We start from the raw sequence: 27,059 nt of genomic DNA, 5'->3' as shown, positions 1-27,059 counted from the left end.
GTTTCTCACTTACAAAATGCATTCAGGAAAAGCACATCTACGTGCTGTCCTCGAAGTTAAATCTTACCTGACTGGATAGTCAGCCTCTCTTCACATTTACCTCCTAAACCTCTGCCCCAATCCAGCACAACGTCAGGATTGATCTCTTTTTTCCAGCACCTTTAATCCTCTCAGCCTTGAAAAGATTTAAAATGGATCAGGTCTAATTTGATTGAACTCAGCTCACTCCAGGTGTGTGACTTGTGCTTTATAACTGGAAAATGCAAATAAAGAAGCAGTCTGTTCCCTAAGTAACTGATTATTTTAGAATTTAGTCAGTTTTCCAAGTGCTGATATCTGGAATAATCGTTTTGATTTGTCAATTTGAAATCTTAAATTTGTATTTGTTAACAGCCAGAATCAGGCAAAAGTGAGTGTTACACTTTTAGTAAGTATTATACTGTTATAAGTTTAGCCATTAACATAGTTGGCACTTGCTTTGATAGAGTTCAGTTTCAGGGCTGCATACACCCCATGTTGCTCTATGGGATGTACACTAGAAAGTACAATAATGTTTCTTTTTGGACATTTAGCAGAATATTCTTCTAGGAGTTGTACTTCACTGCAGCATTCACTATTCAAAGATTCAGATACCATGTTTTAAACAACTTAGTGCAAAGTCATAAACCCTGAGCATGCAGTGAAAGCTTTGTCTTCCGGCACTTTCCAATTCAGCAGACTCTAGTCACTGGTGTTTCAGAGAGAGCAGCTGAGCTGGTACAGCGGCTCACCAAAGGAGGGGCAATGCCAATTCTTGCTGAAACATATCTGCAGCACAGTGGTTCCACAACGAGCAGTTCCGATGACCCAAGTTCAATCCTGGCCTCAGGGTGCTGATCGTGTGGAGTTTACCTGTTGACCAGGTAAGTTTTATCTGGGTACTTCAATGTGCTCCCAGGTCGAAAAAATCTGCAGATTGTTAGATTTATTAGCTTAATAATTTTCCTTGGTGTGTAAGTGTGTTGTGCAATCTCAGAGTTAATGAGAATGTAGGAATTTAATAGGTAAGTGTAGAATTAGTGGAAAAATGGGATATTGATAGTTGGGGAGGAGTTGGTGGGTCGAAGAGTCTGTGTCTATGGATTTATGACAATGGCTCTGGTATGTCGTGGACAGCAGAGCCTTCCCAAAAGCCTTGTTATGTAATAAATAGAAGCAATTGTTCCTCCAATCCATTAGAGGTGATAAAAAACGATTTTACGCCTTTAAGATGCTGCGGAGGGAATAGAAATCCTTTGATTCTTCTCACAATTTATTGTCTCAACAAAATAGCAATGTGTAGGCCTCAAAAGCAAGAGCTGCTAACACCATGACCATCAGTCAATCCTAAAGCCGGTCTCTGTTTCGATCTATAAGATCTTTATCGTTAAACCTTAAATGTTCCCTTTTGTAGTACAACTCACTGACAATAAATGTCATCATCAGAATTTGGCAAAACCATTAACAGTTTATGAAATAAAGAGACCACGTTTTCTGAATGAGATTGTGATATTTTTGGCTGATATACTTTGTTCACAGGATGTGCTGTAACCTCTCTTTTCAATAAACTGGAGGAGATTTTGAAACATTGTTAGGCTTTATTACCTACCTGCATATTCTAGGCACAGAATCATATCCACTACTGCAAGCAGACAGATGAAAATAAACATGAGCAGCTTGTGATTTTACATCCGTGAGTCAGAGATTGTGAGTGGGCCGTTACCTGATGGCCTCTTTCAATAGTTGTGCCTACACACCACGAACGGCCAATGAAAATGTACTTTTCAATTGTTGCTGTTATAATTAGGACAATCAGTGGCAATACTAAAAAATGAGAAGCTTGGGCATTACACTTTTAATGGATAAATTAACTATGATATTAAATGCATTTAAAAAAGAAACAGCAGTGTTCAAAGTCACACCCGCTTACTGCAGTTAAAATGTCACTTCTGAGAAACGTTATATTTTCTCTTTGCATTTGTCAAGTGCACTAGAAAATTTAAGTCAATGTATTAAAATACTAGATTTGATTACCATATTTTAAAATCTCATTTTTATATAGTAATATGCACATTCTTAGAATATCCCAGGTTGCCTTGGATTGCAGTCAAATATATAAACTTGGAACATTATTCCTCACAGATTTTTCTCACTATGTTGTTTTCTGATTTCTTCTTGACGTTACTGATGCTATCAGCTTTGAATACCTCCTGAGCATTTTGTTCCAACCATCAGTTTGAAACAGGTATAGAAACATAGAAAACCTACAGCACAATACAGGCCCTTCGGCCCACAAAGCTGTGCCGAACATGTCCTTACCTTAGAACTATCTAGGCTTTACCCATAGCCCTCTGTTTTTCTAAGCTCCATATACCTATCCAGGAGTCTCTTAAAAGACCCTATCGTTTCCGCCTCCACCACCACCGCTGGCAGCCCATTCCACGCACTCACCACTCTCTGCATAAAAAAAAACTTACCCCTGATGTCTCCTCTGTACCTACTTCCACACACCTTAAAACTATGCCTTCTCATGCTAGCCATTTCAGCCCTGGGAAAAAGCCTCTGACTATCCACACGATCAATGCCTCTCATTATCTTGTATACCTCTATCAGGTCACCTCTCATCCTCCGTCGCTCCAAGGAGAAAAGGCTGAGTTCACTCAACCTATTCTCATAAGGCATGCTCCCCAATCCAGGCAACGTCCTTGTAAATCTCCTCTGCACCCTTTCTATGGTTTCCGCATCCTTCCTATAATGAGGTGACCAGAATTGAGCACAGTACTCCGAGTGGGGTCTGACCAGGGTCCTATATAGCTGCAACATTACCTCTCAGCCTTTAAACTCAATCCCACGATTGATGAAGGCCAATGCACCATATGCCTTCTTAACCACAGAGTCAACCTGCGTAGCAACTTTGAGTGTCCTATGGACTCGGACCCCAAGATCCCTCTGATCCTCCACACTGCCAAGAGTCTTACAATTAATACTATATTCTGCCATCATACTTGACCTACCAAAGTGAACCACCTCACACTTATCTGGGTTGAACTCCATCCGCCATTTCTCAGCCCAGTTTTGCATCCTATCAATGTCCCGCTGTAACCTCTGACAGCCCTCCACACTATCCACAACACCCCCAAGGTATCTTCATTAATAGTTGAATCTCACACTAAAAAGATCTAAAGCATTGTTCCTCAGTGCTTATCCCATTTGTGTTTAGATTTTCCTCATCGTATTTCTCATGAAAGTCCAGGAGAGAGTCGGCCTTTGATCATAAGCTCAAGCTGTTTGATTGGGAAATGAACAACTGAGCTGAAGGATTCGATGGACACTACATGTCCATTTACTGCAAGTGAATGAGACCTCATTTTTTACTTAAAAATACAGCATGCTAACGGACTCTTCTGGCCCAACAAGCCCGGGCGACTATTACACCCATTTGACCAATTAACCTACTGACCCGTACGTCTTTGGAATATCAGAGGAAACAGGGGCACCCAGCGGAAGCCCAGGTGGTCACAGAGAGAACGTATAAATTCCTTATAGACAGGAGCGGGAATTGAATTGGGTCACTGTTGCTGTAATAGTGTGATGCTAACTGCTATGCTACTGTGCAGTCCAATGCATACGCCACTGTGCAGTCCAATGCATATACTTTAGAATTAGGGAGGAGTCCTGCTGAAGGGTCTCGGCCCGAAACGTTGACTGTAAACACCAACTTCCTCTAGCATTTTGCATGTTTTGCTTGGATTTCCAGCATCTGCAGATTTTCTCTTGTTTGTGTTATGGAGGAGTTTAATCTGATTCAGAGTAAAATATCCATACGCACTTGATATTTATATACATGGTTAGTGTAAGCACAACAGAGTATAGACTTACTTGAAGATGACGTCTTGCATAGTTTGTTACAACCTTTCTGTATTCCAACTTCCGGATCTCTTAAAGTAAAATCTGTGGCAGTTAGGTGACAAATTCAAAGCAGTTGTATACTATGGACAGCTGAATTTTTATCCTAGTTGATCCATTTCTCTTGAGTGCATTTAATTCTGATGCATGGGATGAGTAAATAAATGTAGATCATTAGCATGGATATAAGCTAGCAGGAGGCAAAGAGTGGGAATAAAGGGGACCTTTTTTGATTGGATACCGGTGACTAGATGTGTGTAGTAGTGATTGGTGTTGTGACTGCTTCTTTTATCTTGTATGTCAGTGATGTGGTTGAAGGAATTGATTGCTTAGTGGCCATGTTTGTGAATGATATGAAGATAGGTGTGAGAGCCCGGAGTATTGAGGAAGCAGGATGTCTGCAGCAGTTGGGGGAATGGGTAAAGTGGCAGATGGAATATAGTGTGGGGAACCGCATGGTCACACACTTTGGCAGAAGGAATAAAGGCATGGATTATTTTCTAAGTGGGAAGAAAATTAAAAAATCAGAGATGCAGGACTCCCTAAATGTTAACTTGCAGGTTGAGTCGGTGGTAAGGAAAGCAAATGCAATGTTAGTATTCATTTTGAGAGGACCAGATTACAAAAGCAAGGATGTAATGCTGAGACTTTATAAAGCATTGATCAGACTACATTTGGGGTATCATGAGCAGTTTTGGATCTTTTATCTAAGAGGAGATGTGCTGTCATTGGAGAGAGTCCAGAGGAGGTTCATGAGAATGATCCCAGGAATGAAAATGTTAACATACGAGGAGCATTTGATGGTTCTGGGCCTGTACTCAATGGAGTTTAAAAGAACGAGAAGAGGTCTTTTCAAATATTGAAAAGTCTGGATAGAGTGGGTGAGGAGAGGATGTTTCTTATAGAGGGTGAGTCTAGGACCAGAAGGCACAGCCTCAGAATTGAGGGATATCCATTTAGAACAAAGATGAGGAAAAGTTTATTTAGCCAGAGGATGGTGCATCTGTGGAATTTTTTGCCACAGACAGCTGTAGAGACCAAGTCACTGGGTATATTTAAGGTGGAGGTTGATAGGTTCGTGACTAATCGGGCTGTCAAAGGTTACGGGGAGAAGACATGAAAATAGGGTTGAGAGGGAATATAAATCAGCCATGATGGAATGTCTGAGCAGACTCAATGGGCTGAATGGCCTGATTTGGCTCCTGAGTCTTATGATCTTATTCATAGTTGTGGATCTTAACTGATTCTGTTTTCAAAACGGAGCTACAAAAAACATTGGCTAAAGTGGATGGAAATTGGTTGAATTTTTTGTTTGTATCTACTTGCTCTTTATTTTAACTTCATTAACAGTGAAGTGAAGATACAGTTTGGACTGAGTCTAATCCAGAAATGATTTAATTGTCATTATATAATACTTAAATGGTTACAGCAATTCAATTAAAATAATAACATATGGGATTACTTGCATCAAAAGACAAGGTTATCAGTTACATCTGTGTGACTTGAGGGCATTATCTCTGAGGAACTTATTATAGAGCCAGAGCTTTAGATGCTTTCATTTGGTTACTAGGAAACTTGGCTATGATTTTTTTTTAAAGTATTCTGACAGTTTCCAAATAATTTGCTGATGTCTCATACAAATAGTTGAATATTTATCATTTATTCTTACATTAAGTTTAGATGACTTTGAATATGGACAAAAACAGTTAGTAGTGTTCTAATTTGATGTGCACAAAGTACTCACGTCCAAAGGGTTGTAAGGTTTGGAGGCTCTGGAATAGAATAGATAAGGCAGGCAGAGATGCTGCTGGATTGACAAGTTCTTCCAGCATTTCTGTTTTCAGTTCAACACTTTGATTTGTTTTCCAGAGCATTCTCTCTCCTGGCTCATTGTACATTTTCCAGCTGATGTGCTTCATAGTTTTCCACCTTTCTATGGGCAGCCTCTTCCTCATTTTTCATTTGCTCCTCTGCTGGGAGTCTTCTGATTTTAAAAAAAGTACAATGCCTAAAACTCTTGTGGAAATTGAGTTCTAGGTTATCAGTAAACTACCAAATTGAACTGAAGTGACATTCTTTGTTACAATTGTGTGTGCAGTGATTTACAGACTACTTCATATCCCTCTCACTTAACTAAAATGGCATTGTAATAAAAAATGTAATAAATCAGTAAACTAATAAATATTAGACTTTATTGTAGATAAACTCATTGTACTCAAAGTACTGATATAAAAAGGTAATTGAAGCATGCTAAGATGGGAAGCTGCTATTCATGAACATTGTGGAAAATTTTATTGTTACCTACTGCCACTACTCTACATTCTCAGCCTGTGGAATCTGAAAGTAGCTTATATAGCCCATCAGTCCGCTGGATTTGCTGCTTCTTATTCTATCCTGTATTTTTCTAATAAACGCTAAAAGGGAAGCATTCGGGCTGTGTATCATTACAGTGAATATGTGATGAGATAGAGATATGGAGATGGAGATAGAGCTAGAGATAGAGAGAGATAGTGATACAGAGAGAGATATGGAGATGGAGATATAGAGATAGAGAGATAGAGGTAGTGAGATAGAGGTAGAGATAGAGATATAGAGATAGAGATATGAAAATGGAGATGGAGATAGAGAGAGATAGAGATATGGAGTTGGAGATAGAGATATGGAGATGGAGAGATAGAGATAGAGAGATGGAGATGGAGATAGAGAGATAGTTAGAGATAGAGGTATGGAGATGGAGATATAGAGATAGAGATATAGATAGAAACAGAGATAGAGAGATAGAGATAGTGATATAGAGGTAGCGATAGAGAGAGATAGTGATATAGAGATAGAGAGATAGATATGGAGATGGAGATATAGAGATAGAGATAGGGACAGAGATAGAGAGAGAGATAGAGAGAGAGAGATATGGAAATGGAGATGGAGATTATGGAGATAGAGATAGAAATAGATAGTGATATAGATATGGAGATGGAAATATAGAGATAGAGATAGATATGGAGATGGAGATAGAGATAAAGATATGGAGATAGAGATAGAGACAGAGGTAGAGATAATGATATAGAGATAGTGAGAGAGAGATAGAGATAGAGATAGCAATATGGAGATGAAGATAGAGATGGAAATATAGAGATAGACATAGAGAGAGAAATAGAGATAGAGAGATAGAAGTAGTGATACAGAGATAGAGAGAGATAGTGATATAGAGATAGAGATAGAGAGATAGAGGGAGAGATAGAGATAGAGGTAGAAACAGAAATAGTAAGATAGAGATAGTGATAGAGATAGAGATAGATATAGATGTTTAGAGATAGGGATAGAGATAGAGATTTAGAGATAGAGATAGAGATAGAGATAGAGCGATAGATAGAAATAGTGATATAGAGATAGAGATAGAGAAGGGGGGATTTAAGATCTATTTATCCAGACCTACATAGCACCTTGCAAACTTTCAGAAGAAATGGCCATGATCTGTACATTATTTTAGCTAGAGTTTATCTCTCTTATAACACTGTGCTGCATCTCCTTTATTGCAGGATGAAAGCACTAGAGGACATCGATTTGAAGGGGGGGTTGTGAAGTTTAAAGGACATTTGCAGGGTAGGTACTTTTACAACTGAGGTAAGTGCCTGGAGCACTCTGTCAGGAGACGTGGTGAAGCAGACTCGATAGCAACATTTAAGGGGCATTTAGACAGATGAATAGGCAGGGGATTTAGGGATAGGGATCCTATGCGGGCAGATGGTATTTGCTTAAACTGCCATCATGATCAGCACAGGCATTGTGAACTGTGGTGTATTGATTCTATGCAGATAGCTCTGCAAGTCTTCTTTAAGCTCCACCTCTCCCCTAAATGTATGCCCTCTAGTGTCTTCAGCCTGGGAAAAAGACTCTAGCTATCCATCTGTTCTAGGTCTTTCATAATTTGATGTACTGTACTTCTGTCAGTAGAATAGAAAAAAACAAATTCATAATTTTTTCCTTGGCTGTGCTACTGATAATATTTAATGAAGAGTGATGCTGTGTTGTTTTTTCCCTTGTCACTTAATTAAGTTTTACTCATTCCTAATAACTTTTGCATCTCCTGCAGTGTACAACAAATCTTGGATATGAAGCATGAGGTTGTATGTTGCTGAGGAAATCCTGTTTTCTCGCTTTTCCTTCTTAGAGAAGTGTCTGATCTCCATTTGAACTTCTCGCTCAGCAGCATAATCGAAATTATCAAATTATTAAAATGGAAGATATCACAGGGATACAGTGTACTGAGAATTAATTTGTTAATCAGATTAACATGCTTAGGTATGAAGAGTCCTCGTGCTTTCTGATTTGCTGCCTCTATAGTAAGCACAGTCATTGTCTTTAATGTCTTTAATACAAAAGAAGCATCATAATGTACCTCACAAAAATGTATCAGAAAGTTCAAACCAAACTAACAAAAATTGCAGTACGTCAAGAAATCTGCCCAAAATTTGATATTTTTTAAGGATATTGAAGTTCAGGCAGCTAAGGGATGGGAGGGTTTTTTTGAGGAGCTGTGGAGATATGGAGGGTTGGGGTCATTGACAACATGAGGATTTTTAAAGGGATCTTTTTGCAGAATTTTTGGTAAACTGCAATTTACTGAAAGAGGGAAGATAGTGTGCATATGGCTGAAAGAATGGTTGCCGGTGATGAGCAAAGGCAGTAGCAATGTATAATGTACAAGGCTGTCTACAAGAGGGGCCAGAGCCGTCTCTATTTCCTGAGGAAACTGAGGTCCTTTAACATCTGTCAGACGATGCTGAGGATGTTCTACGAGTCTGTGGTGGCCAGTGCTATCATGTTTGCTGTTGTGTGCTGGGGCAGCAGGCTGAGGGTAGCAGACTCCAACACAATCAACAAACTCATTCGTAAGGCCAGTGATGTGGTGGGGATGGAACTGGACTCTCTGACGGTGGTGTCTGAAAAGAGGATGCTGTCCAAGTTGCATGCCATCTTGGACAATGTCTCCCATCCACTACATAATGTACTGGGTGGGCACAGGAGTACATTCAGCCAGAGACTCATTCCACCGAGATGCAGCACAGAGCCTCATAGGAAGTCATTCCTGCCTGTGGCCATCAAACTTTACAACTCCTCCCTTGGAGGGTCAGACACCCTGAGCCATAGGCTGGTCCTGGACTTATTTCCTGGCATAAGTTACATATTACTATTTAACTATTTATGGTTTTATTACTATTTAATTATTTATGGTGCAGCTGTAACGAAAACCAATTTCCTCCAGGATCAATAAAGTATGACTATGACTATGACTATACTATGACTATGTTTAGAGTTAGAGGAAAAGAGGTCAAATGTAAAGTTGTAGCCATTAAGAGAAATTTTGATGAAAGGCATCAAAATCATGTGAATATCGTGGCCATTTTATGAGGTACACCTGAAAACCTGCTTGTTAATGCAAAAATCTAATCAGCCAGTCATGTTGCAGGAACTCAATGCATGAAAGCATGCAGATATGATCAGGAGGTTCCGCTGCTGTTGAGATCAAACACTAGAATGGGGGAGGGATGTGATCTAAGTGATTTTCAGTATGGGATCATTGTTGGTGTCAGACAGGGTGACTTGAGTATCTGAGAAACTCCAAATCTCCTGGGATTTTCATGCACAACAGTCTCCAGAGTTTAATGAGAATGGTGTGAAAATTGAAAAAAAACAACAACCAGTCAGTGGCAGTTCTGCGGGAGAAATGCATTGTTAATGAGACAGGTCAGAGGAGAATGGCCAGACTGGTTCAAGCTGACAGGAAGGCGACAGTGACTTAAATAACCACACATTATGATAATGCTGTGCAGAAAAGCATCTCTGAATGCACAACATATTGAACCTTGAAGTGGATGGGCTACAGCACCAGAAGACCAGAACCACACTCCGAGCAGCCATTTTATTAGGTAAATACTGTACGTTAGGTATATTCCTTCACTGGGAAATCTGATGTATTTGATAACTGGAAAATAGTATAGCACATGGAAATTTGCAAAAGGATTTTTGTGTAGAACTTCTGATAAACTTCAACTTAGAGAGTGGATGCACTATGTATTCCTAAGAATAAATTATCCTAAAAAATACCTTGCCCATGAACGTGTGAATCTTTTGGTCTTGTGATCTAAATAAATAATGGTATATGAATCAACAAGAAGTTCTTAGTACAAGTCTGCAAGAGCATGTCCGGAATGAAACCATTTGAAGCCTTTGGACTTTGGATCAAAGCTATCCAGATACTGAATTTTAAGAGTGGCACAGTGTCGATTTAATGCATGTAATCCATGTAATGCCTTTATGCTTGATCATGACCTCTAAAAATATGAATTTTTAGCAGTAGTTATTAGATAATGATCAAAGCTGAAAGATGTGATCTGGTGCTTAACCTTCCGTTGCCTGTATCCTGGGTATTTGTGATAGTCCAATTTGTTCTTTTTTTTGTAATTATGGGACATTCCACTTAATTAGCATGCTTGGTGAATGGAAAAAAAGGAACACAGGTTGAGATCTTCAGCATGATCCTACTACGTTTTATTTCCTTAAAAGTGATCTGTACACATCAACACACACAAAACGCTGGAGGAACTTCGCAGGTCAGGCAGCGTCAATGGAAATGAATTAACAGTCGATATTTCAGGCTGAGACCCTTCAGCATGAGTCCATTGATGCTGCCTGACCTGCTGATTTCCTCCAGCTTTTTATATGTGTTGATCTGTATTTCCAGCATCTGCAGAATGTCTTGTGTTTCTGTACACATCAATACTCTCTGTGCTATTTAAAACAAAATCGAAATCTCTCCTCTCCTTGCTGAAGGCACAAGCTTACTCAGTATTTTCAAACAATACAGAAGGTAGCTATTTTGTCTGTCAAGTCAGTTCCTTCACTAATTTCCCCATAATCATTTTTGCCCTTATTCTCACTAACTGTACCAAATACAGTATATTAGTGGTAATTTACAGTGGTTATTCAAGCTGCACATTTTGTGGCATGGGAGAAAAATGGATCACCTACAGGAAACCCATGTGGTTATGGGAAGAACATACAAATTCTTAACAGGCAGCACTGGAGGTTTGGACTGAACCTGAGATGCTAGAGTCACAGGAAAATGACCCCTAGTGTAGAAGAGTTGAGTGAAATTTGACAGGGATACAAGAAGTAAAAATAGGATTCATGTAGGGAGGTGGGTGATTGATATGGAAGTGGTGGCTGAAGAGACTGTTTTCATTTATTGAGTCTTTGCTGTGCTATGATTGAAATGTGGTTGAGGCCAGAGTGTTATTCTGCTTGTTGGCTGCACCGTACTTGAAAGTTAACTGCCAAATTCAAAATCAAAATTCAGCAATGACCTCCTATAAAGTTCAATATAAGTTTTATCCAATAAATTAAATGCAAATTGAGATAAGATACCCAAAAGATGAATCTGCTACTGTACTTCCTGCAATGTTGATTTCCAAACTGGGTCTGGAATGTGGCACTTAGTTCTCAGTACAAATATGACATAAATCCATTCTGTAGATGGTATTCGGAGCAAAGTATGGGTTGTATTAACTTATACAAATGAGCCGAAGTAGAACAAATATGTGTCACAGATCGTTACTGAATGTATGTACTGAGATTGTGATGCATAACTAACCTGCATCTGTTTCACACTTTGCAAAAGCTGTGATCATATTATTGTAATTCTAGTATCTAGCCAATATATGCCTTGCTATTAAGTGCCCCCATCCACAAATATTATACTAATGGTCTTTTACTTAGATGGTCTTAGGAAATCATCTAGTCAAACAAGGGGGTGGTAAATTATGCCTGAGGCAAGTGTAGACAACAATGAAGAGCCACAAAAGATTAACAGCCTGTATGCATTGTCAAGGTCCATGAATACATATTGTCCTAATTCCCAACACCTGTACCACATTTCTCCATAAGATATACCCCTATTTGTCACCTAACAACGATATGAAGTAGGACTCCAAAGTAATGTTAATAGCTATGCAACACTCTCACAACAGGGCAAGCTTCACACACACACACACACGCGCGCGCGCACACGTGCACACACACACACACACACACACACATACGCGCGCGCGCACCTTGCAGCTTTTTCACACTGCCCAATGTTTAGCTGTGACTGACACACATCCTCAGCACCTTGCAAAATTCTCATCAAGTGGCATCAACACTAAAAAGAGAGGGAGTTAGGTGTCCAATAGCTTGGCAGCCTGGAGGATGGACTGCCGGCCATTAATAATGTGGACAGCAAAATGGAGTGTGAGGGCTGACAGATTTCATTAAAGTTGATGGGTCACCCATATCTAATTGTCTTTTTTCAAATCTCAAATCCCTCCGGTGCACAAATGATTTTTGATTTTTATACTTTCATCTACACGATTTACAAAGCCACCTCGTTTCATCGGGATACATTTTTTTTATTTCACCATTAAGCTATTTATAAGCATAGTGGAAAGTAGCAGCAGCAACATAGAAATTTGAAGGAGCTCAAACTGTGTCCCTGTGTCAGGAAATGTCGAGGAGACTTGACCTAAAAACAGAGCAGTGGAGACAATTTAGCAGTAAACGATACTTTACTAATAAACTACAAAATAACAAGCCATGAGAGGGCACAAAATAAGAGAGAACAGATACTAAACACAACAGGCAACAAATAACTGAAGACTAGGAGCAACTGGTTGAGTTTGATGGGACTGTGGAGGAGAGCCAGGTTCAAGCAGGCTGCAGGTGACGAGATGGAGATGAATGGCAGGTGACCCCTGTTAGCTGGGTGGATACTGAGAGGTGTCTGCCTGTGCAGGCCTGACAGGACACATCATTCCTACGTTCAGCACCCAACAGTGCAGGGGGATCCGGATGGCCTGCTGGATCTCCTCGATGAGCAATAGATCCAAGATGAAACTGGATGGCACCCAAAACCCTCTCCCAGTCAACCCAGTTGACAAAGTGAGTTCATCATCTGTTGAACTGTGTACACTGGACCACCATCCATCACCCTAGATTCTGGACGTGTGGGCTCAGGCGGGCTTGAGGAGGACACGTGGAAGGTAGGTGTGATCATGAATGATGGTGGCAGTTGGAGATAGTATGTGACTAGATCAATGCGATGGGTAATCTTGAAGGGACCAGTGAAGCAGGGTGAGAGCTTGCGGGAGTCGGTGCACAGCAGCTGATCTTGGCTGAACAGCCAGGCATGGTCCCCAGACCGGGATAGTCTGGCTGGACACAGCCAGTGGTTGGCCTGGCAGCACTAGGTGCAGTTGGCAGCTGGGAGGGCCCTCTGTGCCCTCTTCCAAGCATTCCAGCAGCTGCAGACAAGAATTGACAAGCCTGTCAGAAAGTTTGCTTCAGATGTCAAAAAGCATGGAGGAGGACTAGCATCAGCCTTCCACACAGCTTTGCACGGAACCACCGTTCTGAATATGGAGATCATCTCCCATTCAATGAGTTCTAAGACTTATTTTATGAAAGCTCAGCCTACTGCCATCCTCACTCATAGAGTGACGGCCAAGGATAACACAGTTGAAAGGAGCAGTGGAAGTTTTATAGTAACCCAATAAAACACATTACAACAAATGCTGAAACACAAGCCCAGAGGAGTAGCAGTGGCTCTGTGTCACATGATTGGCTGCCGTCTAAAAGTATGACTGTACGTGAGTAACCAGCCACTAACCATATCATACGTATTTACTAGGGGAGCCATATAATGAAGCTGACAAATGCATGTATGTGTTCAGAGACTATAGGTATGCACAAGAGTCATTATTACCAAGCATTGGTATATCGGTTGACATGAAATTGAATTGACTATTATGTACATGACCAAGATCAAAATGGATTCTGAATTGATGAGCAAAATAATGAAAGTAAGATGAGTCTAATGGTGGAATGAGAAATCATTGTTTATTTCACTCATGAGACGTAGGGATTGTTGCTGGATCAGGGTTTCATTAATATTTCAAATTACAAGGTGAGCCAAGTTTCATAGCCACTGCCATAGTTTTGTGTGTGTGTGTGTGTGTGTGTGTGTGTGTGTGTGTCTGAAGTGGTGAGGTGGTAGTTGGGGTTGCGGGGCGATGGAGGCTGCGGGGTTATGTTAAGTTACCAGTGAAACATTTCCAGCGGAAGTTTCTAGCCAATTCCAACTCTCAAGATGTAGGCAGTGGAAAAGAGTGAACATCAAGGAATGGGTTCACATGGGCAACAGTTGTCTTTGCCACTTATTAATACAAACCCTAACATTATCCCAGTTTCTTGAAGACAGGTATTCCTCCAGGCTAGTGTATGCAATGTTTTAAACTTACTTCTGTGTGATTTATTCATGTACATTATCAGGGACATTGTAACCAAAAGAATCTTATGATAAATATTTAGCACATTTTAAAAATATTCCATAAATAATATCTTGCCTAGCTGCAAGTTTCCAGATGGAGAGATTGGGTATATATCCAAGATTCCTGCAAAGAGAGTAGATTTCTTCTGGAGCTGGTGATTTTGATCCAGTTCTCAACACAAAACATTGACTTACCCCCATCTCCAAAGATCAGTCAATGAAGTACAATGTGGTAAAATGTATGTGCGTATCTAAATGGTAAAATATTGTAGAGCTCTAAGATGTAGAGGGATCTGGGTGACCTAGTGCATGATTTGCAATAATTCGCTGTATGCCAATTCAGCAAGAATTTGGGAAAGCTGTTTAGGGAATGTTATTGTGTATGGCTGGGTTAATTGAATGCAAATATAAGGAGATCATGCTTCAATTACAGTATATAGGGTAAGACCACACAATATTTAGGGTCAAAAGCTAGTGTACTGGAAGCAGTTCAGGGAAGCTTTACTAGACCAGTGGTTGTCAACATTTTTCCATTTGTGGCCCCCTTGTGACTTTCATTTCCTCTGTGGCCCTCATCCTCCATAGTCTTCGTTAGTTACTAAAGTTCTTTTGGTCAACTGTACTAATTATTCTAATATACAGTCAATATTTATGTTTTAACAGGTTGTAGGTATATGTTAAATACAATGGTATACATATATATGAAAAATAAAGTGATTTCAAACTCGGAATAAGATAGTTAATGTATGATATAGATAATACTCTTCAACACACTTAATATTGTTACTGTGGGTATCCTTGAGACAGTTCGCTTGGCAGAAGACAAGCTCTGTTGTGTTTGACTGCAGATTTCTGTAATGTTCATGGACTCAGGGGCTTGGACTATATGTTTTTTGTGTGACTGTATTTTGTTGATATCCTATGTGTGCTTTGTGCTGTGTGTGACTGTTGGTACTGTGTTTTGCACCTGGCCCAGAGTAACACTGTTTTGTTTAGCTGTATTCGTGCATGGTTTAATGGCAATTAAACTTGAACTATGAACTATGATGAACAGTGGTAAGGTTTTGAATATCCGGTTGCAACTTGGTTAAAGATAATTGAAGATCACCTCTATTCACAACATCAAGATGGTTAAGAGCTTTTGATAGCAGGTGAAGAACCTGACTGAAACCACATTCAGCTAGATAAGAGGTGGGAAATCCAATTAAAAACAATTTTACTTTCTCCCAGAGCTGTGGAATCATACTTGGAACATCACCAGTTATCCAGAAAATTTGCTTCCTGCTTTTGAATTTTGTTTGAACTCTAACTGTATCACTCTGCAGCTCAATAAGACATTCTTGCAATGTGGTGTCAAAGTCATCCACGTTCACCCCAAATGGACCCACCACCAAGTCTAGAATATACATCTCCAGCAGGTCTCTGAACCAAAATTCTTTATCAGTGTATAGTTGTTTCAAATGATTAAGATATACAATCAGATCATCATCTTGCAATTCTTTTGCAGTGGCCAGTGAAGGAAAGTGCATTAACTCATGACGTCCAATATTGCTGCTGAAAAGCTTGAGTTTTCCAAGGGAAGTGGTAATATGAGATTGCAGTTTTAACTGTTTGTTTAATAAATTCATTTTGTTTTCAAATATATCTGACAGCAAAAATGTCAGACCTTGCACTGACAATTTATTCTCCAATCTGCTTATCACTTAGGAATGCTACATACTATCCCAAAGTGCAATAAAAGCGACAAAGCTGTTCAAAATATTCTTCATTTCCCTCTCAAAGTTGTCGAAAAAGATGATCTTGAAGTGCCTTTGATTTGATTAAGTTGATAGCCACCATTACAGCAGCAATCGTGTCGAGCAAACATCCTCCCAATTTTTTGCAACCAAATGCTGAACGTGGATGTCACAGTACATACAAAAAATGTCAGGCACAGCATTTTCTAAATGAGCTGTGAATCCTCTGTATGTTCCTACCATCGAAGCAGCTCCATCAGTTGCACAAGGCATTGAAGAAAATTAGTAAACGTCAAAGAAATATAATGAATACAATCTCACGTGAAAAGTATCAACATTGAATATGCATGTAAAAAATAATGCTAGTTTTTGGGCGTATTTTAAAAATTAATTTAATTTTGAGATATTTTAAAATGCAAATTCTATGTGCCAATAAAGAGTATGTACTAACTAAGAAAAGCGAATTGAACTTCCTTTCAAAATATGCTAAGAATCTGGGATTTAAAGGAATTTGTAGTGGTAGACGGTGATGCAGTGGGAAACTTCACACGTTCTCGCCTCTCTGCAGTTCAGCCATTTCTAGCAGCTGACACCCCTGCAGGAACTGCAGCCTTCATGTCACGATTTATAAGTATTATAACACGCGTGGGTCAGTGGAAGGCAAACAGAACCAACCTCCTGTGGCGTACTCGCTGATTGGCCTCAGTGCAGGCAGCCCTGCCCAATCTGCAGTTTGTGATCTGGGGATGGGTGTGGAACGGGGCATGCTCGGCACTCACAGGATAAACTGCTTTGCTGCCTAATTTGCATCATCTAGCATAGCTTCTCATTATTTCATTCAGGGTTCCAATTAAATTATATATATTTATTTCTTTTTTATTTATACGTTTTAGAACAATTCTATTAAAGTTATCATGGCCCATTCAGAAACTTCTGTGGCCTCCAGTTTCTTGTTTCTACTTGAGGCCCCTGCAAAATCCGACATGGCTCCCTGGGGGACCATATAGCCCACGTGGAGAACCACAGTTCCAGATTAATACTGTACCCGGAAAGGGCAGATTGTGTTATAAAGCAGGGCTGTTCAGGCCGGGTCTGTATTCGGTTTACAGCATTGAAGGAACTTGTTTGGCTCATTATTCATATCAGCTTTTAAAGCAATCATATCAATTATTTCTCCAAACTATTTCCCTGCAAAGTGGAGACACAAGTGACTGCAGGTGCTAATGCTGTATAATAAAGTGGAAAGAAACCTGCTGGAGGAAATCAATGGGTCAGATGTTGTTTACCCCACCCAATTCCTCCAGCAGTTTGCTTTGTGTTCTTTATTTCCCTGTAACCTATCTTCACTCACACACCCACCAACATCCTCTGATTACCTGTAATTGCTGTTCCTTTTCGCACATTGTGGCGCATTGGGTAGCATTGTTTTGCCATTAGCATTTGTCTGATTTTATACGAGACCAAGTGACTAGCTCAACGCTCAACCCAGCACAGATGGGAAGCATGCAAGGAGCCGGCCGGATTCGAACCCTGGACCATTTGCCTCAGGTCCAGTGCTGATGCCATTACACCACCGGCTGGAATTACCTGTAATTGATAGTAGTTAATCGTCCTGAGACCCAGCACATCCTTGTGGTGTGAGAGGAAGCAATTCGTACATGGCACTGACAAGCCTGGGGGCCAGGACTGAATCTGGGTTTCTGGAGCTGTGATGTAGCGATACCATCTGTTCTGCCACCATCTTTGCTGTGTTTGCCCTCACAATGCCACTCTATCATCCCTCTGCTGCTGTTTACCACATGAGGACTACACTTGATTGAAACACAAGTATTGAGGATGAATGTGGGAAGGATATTTCTGCAACAAGGGGTCACTGTTTAAATATTAAGGGCAGCCCAGTTAAGACGGAAATGAAGTCATAATTTTGTTTTCACACATAGAGAGTCACGAGGCATTGAAACTTCTTCCTCAAAGAGCAGTGGAAGCAGAATCTAAATACTTAAGGCAAAGGCAGATAAATTCTCGATAACCAAGCGCATGAAAGGAGGATGGAAGTGTGGAGTTGAGATTACAATTAGATTAGCTGTTGTCTAATTAAATGGTGGAATAATCTTGAAGGGCTGTGCGGCTGACTCCTGCTTCTGAATCATATGTTTGTAATATATTAATCATAACCATAACTGGCATTACCTAATTGACGTTTTCACTAAATGTGGTGGATGAGTGGATGATTGTTTTGATGTTCACGTACAATGCTGTGGAGAGACTGTGTATCATGATCAATCTGCCTCATCCTGTGCCAACCTGGCATAGATTTCTGGGGACTGGTGGCAAGAGCTGTAAGGGTAGGAATGCTAGCTTTTGGAAGGTGGCCTGTCTGTTCCTGCTTCAGGACAACCCCCACCCCCCCCCACCTCCAACCGCTAAACTATAGGTTTGTTTAGTCACTGTATTAATCTGCAGGCAGCTGGGACAGTCTGCAGCTGAGGAGCCCAGACCTTTTGTGGCAACAGCCTGAAATGGAAGATGTTTGAGTTTCCATTAGAGTGGAAGCAGATAGAGACTGCAATCTCAGACACCAACCTCTGTGTGGCATCCATCTCCATACTTTGAAGGATGGAATTGGCTATTGCCTGCAATTTGGAGAAGAGGCATTTGAAGCTCTGCACCAAACTTTGGTCCATGGTAGAGGCAAACTCCTCCATGACCCCAGCCACAGCCAGCAGGTTTACAGACTGATGGCTTGAGCACATGCTAATGTTATGTATTCTGAGTTGGGACTGTTAGGTCCCATAAATCTTTGAGGGCATTACAAGGATGCACCTGAAATGCCCTCTTCAGACTGAGCATATGGTTTACACTTAGGATACATTTAGTAGAAGGAAGAACGCCTACAGTTTAACCACTACAGATTAGTACCAAAGTGGAAGGTTAATACTTGTAGGGAATGAATGATTTACTGTTGCATAACGAGTGTTGGCAATGCCATGGTTTAATGACATTTCCACTCTAACAAAGGAGAATAATTAGTGGCAGAACTGTCTTTTTAAAAAAATACATTTTCACAAGAAAGGGGTTAAAAAGATCAAGTGGAGATGGCAATCTGCTTTATGGGTCCTCAAATGAGGACCTTAACATAAACAGTGACAATTATCCAAAATCTGCTTAGGTTATCTCTCCATATTGGTCATCAAGTGTCTCACTCTGCTGCAGACTATCAACTGGGAACCCTCATATGTCTCCATTATCTTTCCCCTCCTCATTAACCTCCCTTTCCTTCCATTTCATCTTCCTACTCTTTTGTAATCCTCAGCTTGGTTCTCTTGCATAGAATTGAATCTTTCATAATTAACAGTTTTCCACCCATCATTACCAGTCCATGTTGCTATGGTTGCTATTGCTCTTCCCGATCTGGTCTCCTCGACCCATTTCTCTAACAAGCCAACGGGGAGCCATCAGTCAGGTCACAGTGACCACTCAGTCCCATTCTCGGGGTGACTCACGCAGTGTATTGAATTGACTTTATTTCTTACATCCTTCACATACACGAGGAGTAAAAATCTTTAAGTTACTTGTCCATCTAAATGTGCAATGTGCAATCATATTAATTTATAATAAATAGAACAGTCAATGTATTATTGAGTACACTCAAGTCTGCCTGAGTTCATCAGTCTGATGGCCCGGTGGAAGAAGCTGTCCTGGAGCGTGTTGGTCCTGGCTTTTATGCTACAGTACCATTTTCCAGATGGTAGCAGCTAGATTAGATGGTGGTTGGGATGGCTTGGGTCCCCAATGATCCTACGGGCCCTTTTTACATACCTGTCCTTGCAAACATCCTGAATCAAGGGAAGTTCACAGCTACAGATGCACTGGGCTGTCCATACCACTCTCTGCAGAGTCCTCTTCTTCTTATCGTGTCCACGGACAGTCTATACATGTCCCAGCCAGAACTGGACACATTTTTGCGCCTTGTTGTTGAATTCGGCAAGATCTGCAACAGTATAGAGTTCCTCTAGCAATGGGCATTGCAGGAGATGTTGCATAGTTTGTGGTTCAGTTCCACATTCACAAGTTAGCGGGCTGGTTTTATATCCCCATTTGCTTAGTGACACCTTTGAATGACCTACACCAGTCCTAAGTCTGTTAAGGCACTTCCAGGTTGCCCAGTTGCAATTAGCTCCTGGGGGCAGGCTTTCATCGGGTGGAATTTCCATCGTTGGGGGTTGTTTGAGACTGGCGAGCTGGTCTTTCCACAAGGTGATGCGGGCTTCAGATGGGGTTGGTTGTAATGGAACAACACTGTTCATGAAGCTCTTCATTGACTTTAGGAGGCTGGGTGTAGTGTATGACCATGTAGATAGAGGGTGCCTCTCATCTGATGTTTGATGGAGTCATTCTTTCTTGCTGGCTACCATTCTTCTCATATCAGAGTCCTGTGATTAAGGGAGGTACAATTCCCATACCAGGCAGTGATGCAGCCAGTCAGGATGCTCTCAATTGTTCCCCCTTGTAGAAAGTTCTTATGATTTGGGGGCCCGTACCAGACTTCCTCAACCATCTGAGGTGAAAGAGGCACTGTTGTGCCTTTTTCACCACACAGCTGGTGTGTACAGACCAAGTGAGGTCCTCAGTGATGTGGGTGCCGAGGTAGTTGAAGCTGTTTACCCTCTCAACCCTGGATCCATTGATGTCAATAGGGGTTAGCCCGTCTCCATTCCTCCTGTAATCCACAACCAGCTCCTTTGTTTTTGCGACATTGAAACCCTGAACACTGAAAGCTGAGGAGGGCTTTAAATAGCGGCCACAATCCTTATGGCCAAATCTTCATCCCAGTTTGATCAGTTGCCGAGACAGGACCAGATGCAGTGTAGCTTCCTAAGCTGAGCTGCAGACGCTAATTTTATTGGTAAACCGATACCATTCATGCTCTTTTGCTTCCTTCCTCACGGAGCATCCTTTGCTGGGGTGGTGTTTTTCAAGCTCCAGAGCGGCTAACCAGGCATTGTGGATCAAACATCCATCTTAGTCACCGCGGAATCTTAGCATTGGCACTACCGAGTACTGCAAACCTTTGAAATCACTTCTGGGGCTGTGGCAAAATATACAGGAGGCGTGATTGTGGGAATTCTTTGTTTAATTCTGTGTTCTAAATAGCGTGGTTCTGTGCATTCCTGCGCATCCACCAACAACAAAGCAATTACGGGAAATGGGCTCGCAGTCTTGGGAAATGCCTCAAACAATTATACAAAGAAACGAGCATTCGCCCCAATCTGTTCGTCCTGCCGTTTATCCCTTGTGAGAGAAACTACAGATTACCAGCACACGACTATGCACAGCCCGTGCATACGAACGACCATTTGGGAGACCGGTGGGACGGATTTGCCAGTTGTTATGGGGTTGCGGACGTCTTCTGCCGCCTGGGAACTCGGTTCACGGCCGCAGTTCCGACTTGCGAGCTGCTCGGGTTACCGGAGCTTCACAAGAACGAAACTCTGCAGTAAACTGGGGAGCACCTGCCGGCGCGGTTCTATTTTCTACTCTGTTCCCATAAGTCCCGCTCTCCTTTTGTTTCTACTCCCATTCCTAACCTGGAATGTTAACATATTCTTAGCTTCAGCACCAGCCCGAAAAATGAGTTCCACAGATTCATGTACATGGAGCTTTATCCTACATATTTTCAACAGGAGAGGGGAGGCTGATTAAGATCCAAAGGCAAACGAATGCACGGCTGAGTTTGTGAAAGATCCGGCATAAATGCAAGATATTTCCTCCTTTCACTTTTAAAATGTCACTGTCGCTTACTTCGGATATCCCGACTACACGATTAGTTCACGTCTTATTATTTCTCTTGATCAAAGTTCCGCGGAACGTCCCTGACGTCAGTCAGTTTTTATTTTCTTTGTACCGCTACTGACCTGTGCGTTTGCAGCATATTATTGGCACGGTATGTACGCACAGTCTTGTTTCATCGGCACTGTTTCCGAAATGACAAATAAAATTGGGACACAATTCCACTGTTAAGGTACAATGTCCGATGTCAGATGTAAGCAAGGGGTCTTTTTATACCTGTCGATCTATAACGCACATTTTCAACGGTAATTCCTGCCAATCTCGTGTCAGTTTATTGTTATAGTGCTCGACAGCTTCAACAAAAGAAGCCTGTAGTAACAAGAAAATGGAAGGATCAGTCCGTGAAAAACAGTTAATTTAACAATACTTTAAAATTTAGAAATAGTTTTGGCTCCTGTTTCAAGTTCCTTAGGACATGCATTTCTACAGTGTAGTAGTATGCAAATTGTCATTGATCGCAGTTTTCTCCAATCACAATACAAATGATATACTATAGCTGGACAAAGAGGTCATCGCTGTGATCTGGAAGTAGGATACTGCTAACCTGGGTGATAGGGTAGTGGTCGTAGCGACTGGTTTTGTAAGCGCTCGGAATGTGCTGACACGTACGAGAGGTTATTTAGCTATTGCTGGTCTAATCCTAATTAGTTCCTTACTAGATCATAATGCCGTCCGAAGTGAATTTGCGAGTGACGACGATGTAATTAGAGCTTAAGTAAAGATCAAAACAAAGGCGCGATTTTCCTGACCAAAAAAAATGAAGCCTGTGAACACAATCGGGAATGGAAATATTTAATCCTCTCCATAAAATATCCTTTGGGATATTTATAGTGGAGATGACAGTTCGAAATTTAAGCCATTCTTTACGTAAAATTTCGCTAAACATCTTACGTGTAGAAACATTTGCAAAGTTGATCCAGAGAGTGGATGGGGTGGGGTAGACACTCAAGCCGGTACAGTACAGTATTGCTATAGATGATATGTAGGTTATGACGATGTGTTGGAAATGTGCACTGGCTGGTGTGTCAGGCAAGAAAGGACAAAGGAGGACAGGATGCAGGAGGTGGATGGAAAATTGTAAAAGCCTACGCGGGAGATTGAGGTGCAAAGTGTAGGATGAGCAGAGTCTGGAGAAGATGAAGTATGGGATTGGAATGGCGGCAACGGCGTGTTGTAGTGATGGGTCTCGATGTGGTTACTGAAGGAGATGAGGCCCATCTCACGGTTAAACTGATCAGTGAAATTGTACATTGTCGGGTTTGGTGTGAGTGATTACGGAGGGCCGGCGTTGTAGAGTAATGTGCACTGAGGGCAGGGAAAAGTTAACGACATGGCACAGAAATGTTGCTGAAAGGTTTGTAATTCATTTAGATCACTCTGTAGAGATCTGTTTTCACTTTGACACGAAAGGGTCTTTTTTTCTGTGTAAAAGCCAAATTAAATCCACTGTGATTCAATGTTGTAAAACAATAAAACATGAAAACTTCCAAGGGGGGTGTGTGTGGGGGGGGGGGTTGAATACTTTTTATAGGCACTGTATACTTGTTTAGCCGGAGGTCACCGGTGTATGCGTCTGTGTGTATTTGTCTCTGTGTGTGTATGGCCAGGTACACACACGACTAGATCTCCAGTCATCGCGGATCTGTGCCACAGGATCAGGCTCGTACTCTGTTTAGCTGGTGCGGCAACGGATATGTACTGACCAACCTCACCCACATTTTCAGTGAATTCGCGCACAGGCAGCTTCAGGGTTGTTGTTGTTCCGTATGGCAGATGTTTTTCTCTTCACGCTTCTTATTGGTTTTAGTCAAAGCCAGAAAATGATGAAGTGTGGCCCGGGAGGGCCAGTCGCAGGTCTGTCCGTTCGGGAGACGAATCTTCGTCTGGCATTTCGCCCACGGCCGTTCCAACATGGGTGGCCTTGAAGTGGCATCGCCTGATGAGGCTTGAAGCACGTAAGCCTCCATTCGACGTCGATCTGTTGGTCCAGGACGTGAAGGGCTCCTTAGGGTGAAATAAAGAAGGTTCATCCTCCAACCCGAGGGACTATCTAGGAGCAAAGTTAAAAGTCAAAGTCAAAGTAAATTTCTTTTTATCAGAGTACATACGCGTCACCACATACAAGCCTGAGATTCTTTTTCCTGCATACTCAGCAAATCTATAGAACGGTAACTGTAAACAGGATCAATGAACAATAAACTGTGCAAATGCAGATATAAATAAATATCAATAAATAACAAGCACGAAAAAGCAATATAGCGGAGTCCTTAAATTAGTGTTCTTCTGTTCAAGAGCCTGATGGTTGAGGGGTAGTAACGGTTCTTGACACTGGTGGTACGAGTCCTGAGGCCCTTGTACCGTCTGCCTGAGAGAAAAGAGCATGGTCTGGGTGGAGAGGATCTTTGATAATGGATGCTATTTTCCTACAACAGTGTTTCACGTAGATGTGCTCAATGGCTGGGAGGGTTTTACCCTCAAAATAGGCGTCCTGGTGCCTTTGGCTCGGGAAAGGGGGAGAGTGGCAATGGGGATGAATAGATTTTGAAAGAATAAATAGATGATAGCAAGACACAACAAGACTTTGGAGAGGAGCAGACTGAAGACTATGATAGAACTGAAGATTGGACATTGTTGGGGGGGGGGCTTTGGCAGTAATCATGAAGGCTGCAGGACAGAGTTGGAGCAAACTCCTTTCTGTAAACTTCAGATCATAATTGCATTATAAAATAAATTAAGTCCATTGCCTCTCTGAATTACTGCAATCGTTTAATCCCCAGAACTGGAAACTACATTAGCGACCCCATTTCTATAGAATCCAGGCAAGATCAGGGCGAAAGCGAAACAGTAGTATTGTTGAATCCAAAATAAATTGCAGGTGTATAATTAGAGCGCTGAAGTAGTGGAGTGAGAAACGTCTGTTGGTGCGGTGATGAGCTTTTATCTGAGATCATCTTGGACTGAGAAAAGCTGAAGGGAGTGACGTGACCTAGACACAGCTCCATAATAAACAGAGATTTGCGTGCGGCGGAATAGGTAACCCGTGGGTCTTTAAGACCCAGCGTCCAGTTTGTCGACCCGAAAGTAGTATCCATGGCAAGTCAATGACGCTGGTTTTAACTAAGCTCATTTAATAACAAAATCGACAGAGACAACCTAGAACTTGCACCGACTCTGTTTCTGGACTCCGAGAGGGAGAGGGACTTGATATAATTCGAATGAAGCTCTCGTTAGCTCCAGCACCGAGTGTCAGCTCCCGGTTTTGTGAATAGCTCTTTTGTCCGTGTGATGGATTCGAAGATTAATTAAGGAATTACACCTCGTCAAACTATGTCGCCACAACAGGATAACATTGGCCAGAGTCGTTCTTCTTCCCTGTCGGGGGAAACTCGAATATCGAGCTGCAGAAAGACAGAGAAGGTAACAGCGGATTTCAGCTATCTTGTGCTGTATGCACTCCCTAATACTCCTGTTGCTCACGGGAGAGGAGCGGTTGTATATTTTTCTTCAGAACGATAAATGAGATGCATTCTGGACAGATGGTATTTGCTTGCTATAGCTCTCTTTTGGTTTACTTACCTGAGTATTGACCGAAGCAGGGACAGTTGTTTTTTTTTAGTTTATGTTATAATGTGTATCAGTGTTTACGGAAAAGTGTTTGGCAGAGGCTGAATTTGGGGAAGGTCGCAGCAGGAGGTCCTAGTCCTCTGTTCATGAAAGGGTGCTGTGCTGTCGGTCCCTAGCATGAGTTATACAGGCGCCAATTAGAATTTCGGCATGAAGCAAAGTGTTCAGAATTTTAAACTTCTCTGCTATGCCTATCTATGTGTTCACGAAGTCTGTACTGGAGGCAAGTACAGTCAACGTGTGTCAAAACCAGCGGCTGGTAAAGCACGTTGTTGTGTAAAAAAAACATTTGTGTCTTTTTTGGCGTGTGTCCTGCGGGTTCCCATCAGATCAAACGGCGCTCAGATGTGCTAGTTTACCTCATGAGCACATCGATGGTATTTCCATCAGTATCGATAATTTTACGTTGGAAAGCGGTTACAAATCAGTGACAATTGGATTGTTGCAACGTTATTCGGGCGCAAAGGAGCAATTTGATTTCACCATCAAAGGATTTTGAAAGGTAAATTTGGAGTGGACCAGTTAGGCCGAATGGCCATATGCTGAACGGAGCATGAAACTGTTAGATAGCGTTAACAGAATGCCGTGGAAGATTAACCAAGGGCATCGTTCTTTTATCAGTTTGTAGCTCAGGAAGTGGTTTTGTCTTGTATCATTCGCAGATGTCTGATGCATTCAATATTTACCGTAATTCAATGATGTTTTGTTTTTCTTGCGACGTAGCCTGCACCCTGTCTCTCCCGCCAAGGTAATGCCAGGATTTCTGATTGAGCGATAGGGAGCAAAGTTGTATGTGAAGGTGGCACGGATGCTGAGCCAGAGACAAAACCCGAAAATATCCCAGCCCGTCTCTTATTATATTTCTGTTTGCAAGTCTTGGACGCACCTTCCCATGCTTGCCAGAAAACGGTAATTTAAAACACAAAATGGAAATTTTAATTTACAAATGCCTGAACGTATTTTAATTGATTGTCTTGAGCAAGCGTGGTTATGTAAGCGATAAAGTTTACTGCTGGAAACATTTGACTGATAGAAACAATTTAACTCTGCTCAGTGATTTGCAGAAGCGTAAAAGGTTGATTGTATGCACACGCCTGACGGAGAGTGGATGGAGTGAGCAATGCATTGCTAGGATGCCTAGCATTGCTTCACCTCCTGTTGAATGTTTGTCAATATTTGCTCTCCATAAACAGTGAGAGTATACTTATCCTGCAGAAAAGAATAGTTTTTAAGCACTATAGATGTTAACTCTATTTCTAAAGTTTTAAAGCATTCACATTAGCTTAAATTGGTTTTAGTGGAATTACAACCGGGAAATACTGTTTCATTCAATTATTCTGTTTGGCTGATGATTAGCGGTCTTAATCCTATGTTTCTGGCTCGCTCCCTTTCTAACCTGTTACTAAATATTGGCATGCCTTTAATTTCTAGGCGTAGTAGAATGTTCCAGAACCTAAAAACCTCATGAGCAGGGTTTTGCTATTGTCACCATAAATTTCTATATATCCATTGACGTATTTCTTTCAGTTTGCTGTTCCGTCCTTTTATAATTTTTAGAGACA

At 41.4% G+C, this 27,059-nt stretch overlaps 1 protein-coding gene and 1 long non-coding RNA gene across 3 annotated transcripts in view; one reads left to right on the top strand and one right to left on the bottom strand.

The window, feature by feature from the left end:
- Positions 1-22,123: 22,123 nt before the first annotated feature.
- Positions 22,124-26,249, bottom strand: LOC134349595 (uncharacterized). Its single transcript, XR_010018719.1, has 3 exons — positions 26,184-26,249; positions 23,590-23,923; positions 22,124-22,182 (listed from the first exon to the last, which is right to left on the bottom strand). It is a non-coding gene; the product is annotated as an uncharacterized LOC134349595 (long non-coding RNA).
- The window catches only part of LOC134349594 (rho GTPase-activating protein 20-like), a 113,562-nt gene continuing 111,473 nt past the window's right edge, over positions 24,971-27,059 (top strand). Inside the window, exon 1 of one of the 2 annotated variants that reach the window (XM_063054152.1) lies at positions 24,971-25,290. In XM_063054152.1, the coding sequence (XP_062910222.1) occupies positions 25,201-25,290 (90 nt within the window). In that variant the 5' untranslated portion in view covers positions 24,971-25,200. Of the gene's footprint in view, positions 25,291-25,873; positions 26,000-27,059 lie in introns of those variants that run through there. The other variant, XM_063054154.1, reaches the window with a different exon arrangement.

Source organism: Mobula hypostoma, chromosome 7, assembly GCF_963921235.1.
Source record: "Mobula hypostoma chromosome 7, sMobHyp1.1, whole genome shotgun sequence".
In the NCBI taxonomy this organism is placed as follows: Eukaryota; Metazoa; Chordata; class Chondrichthyes; order Myliobatiformes; family Myliobatidae; genus Mobula; species Mobula hypostoma.
Note: the sequence above shows the minus strand (reverse complement) of the source record. Positions and strands in the feature narration are given on the sequence as shown.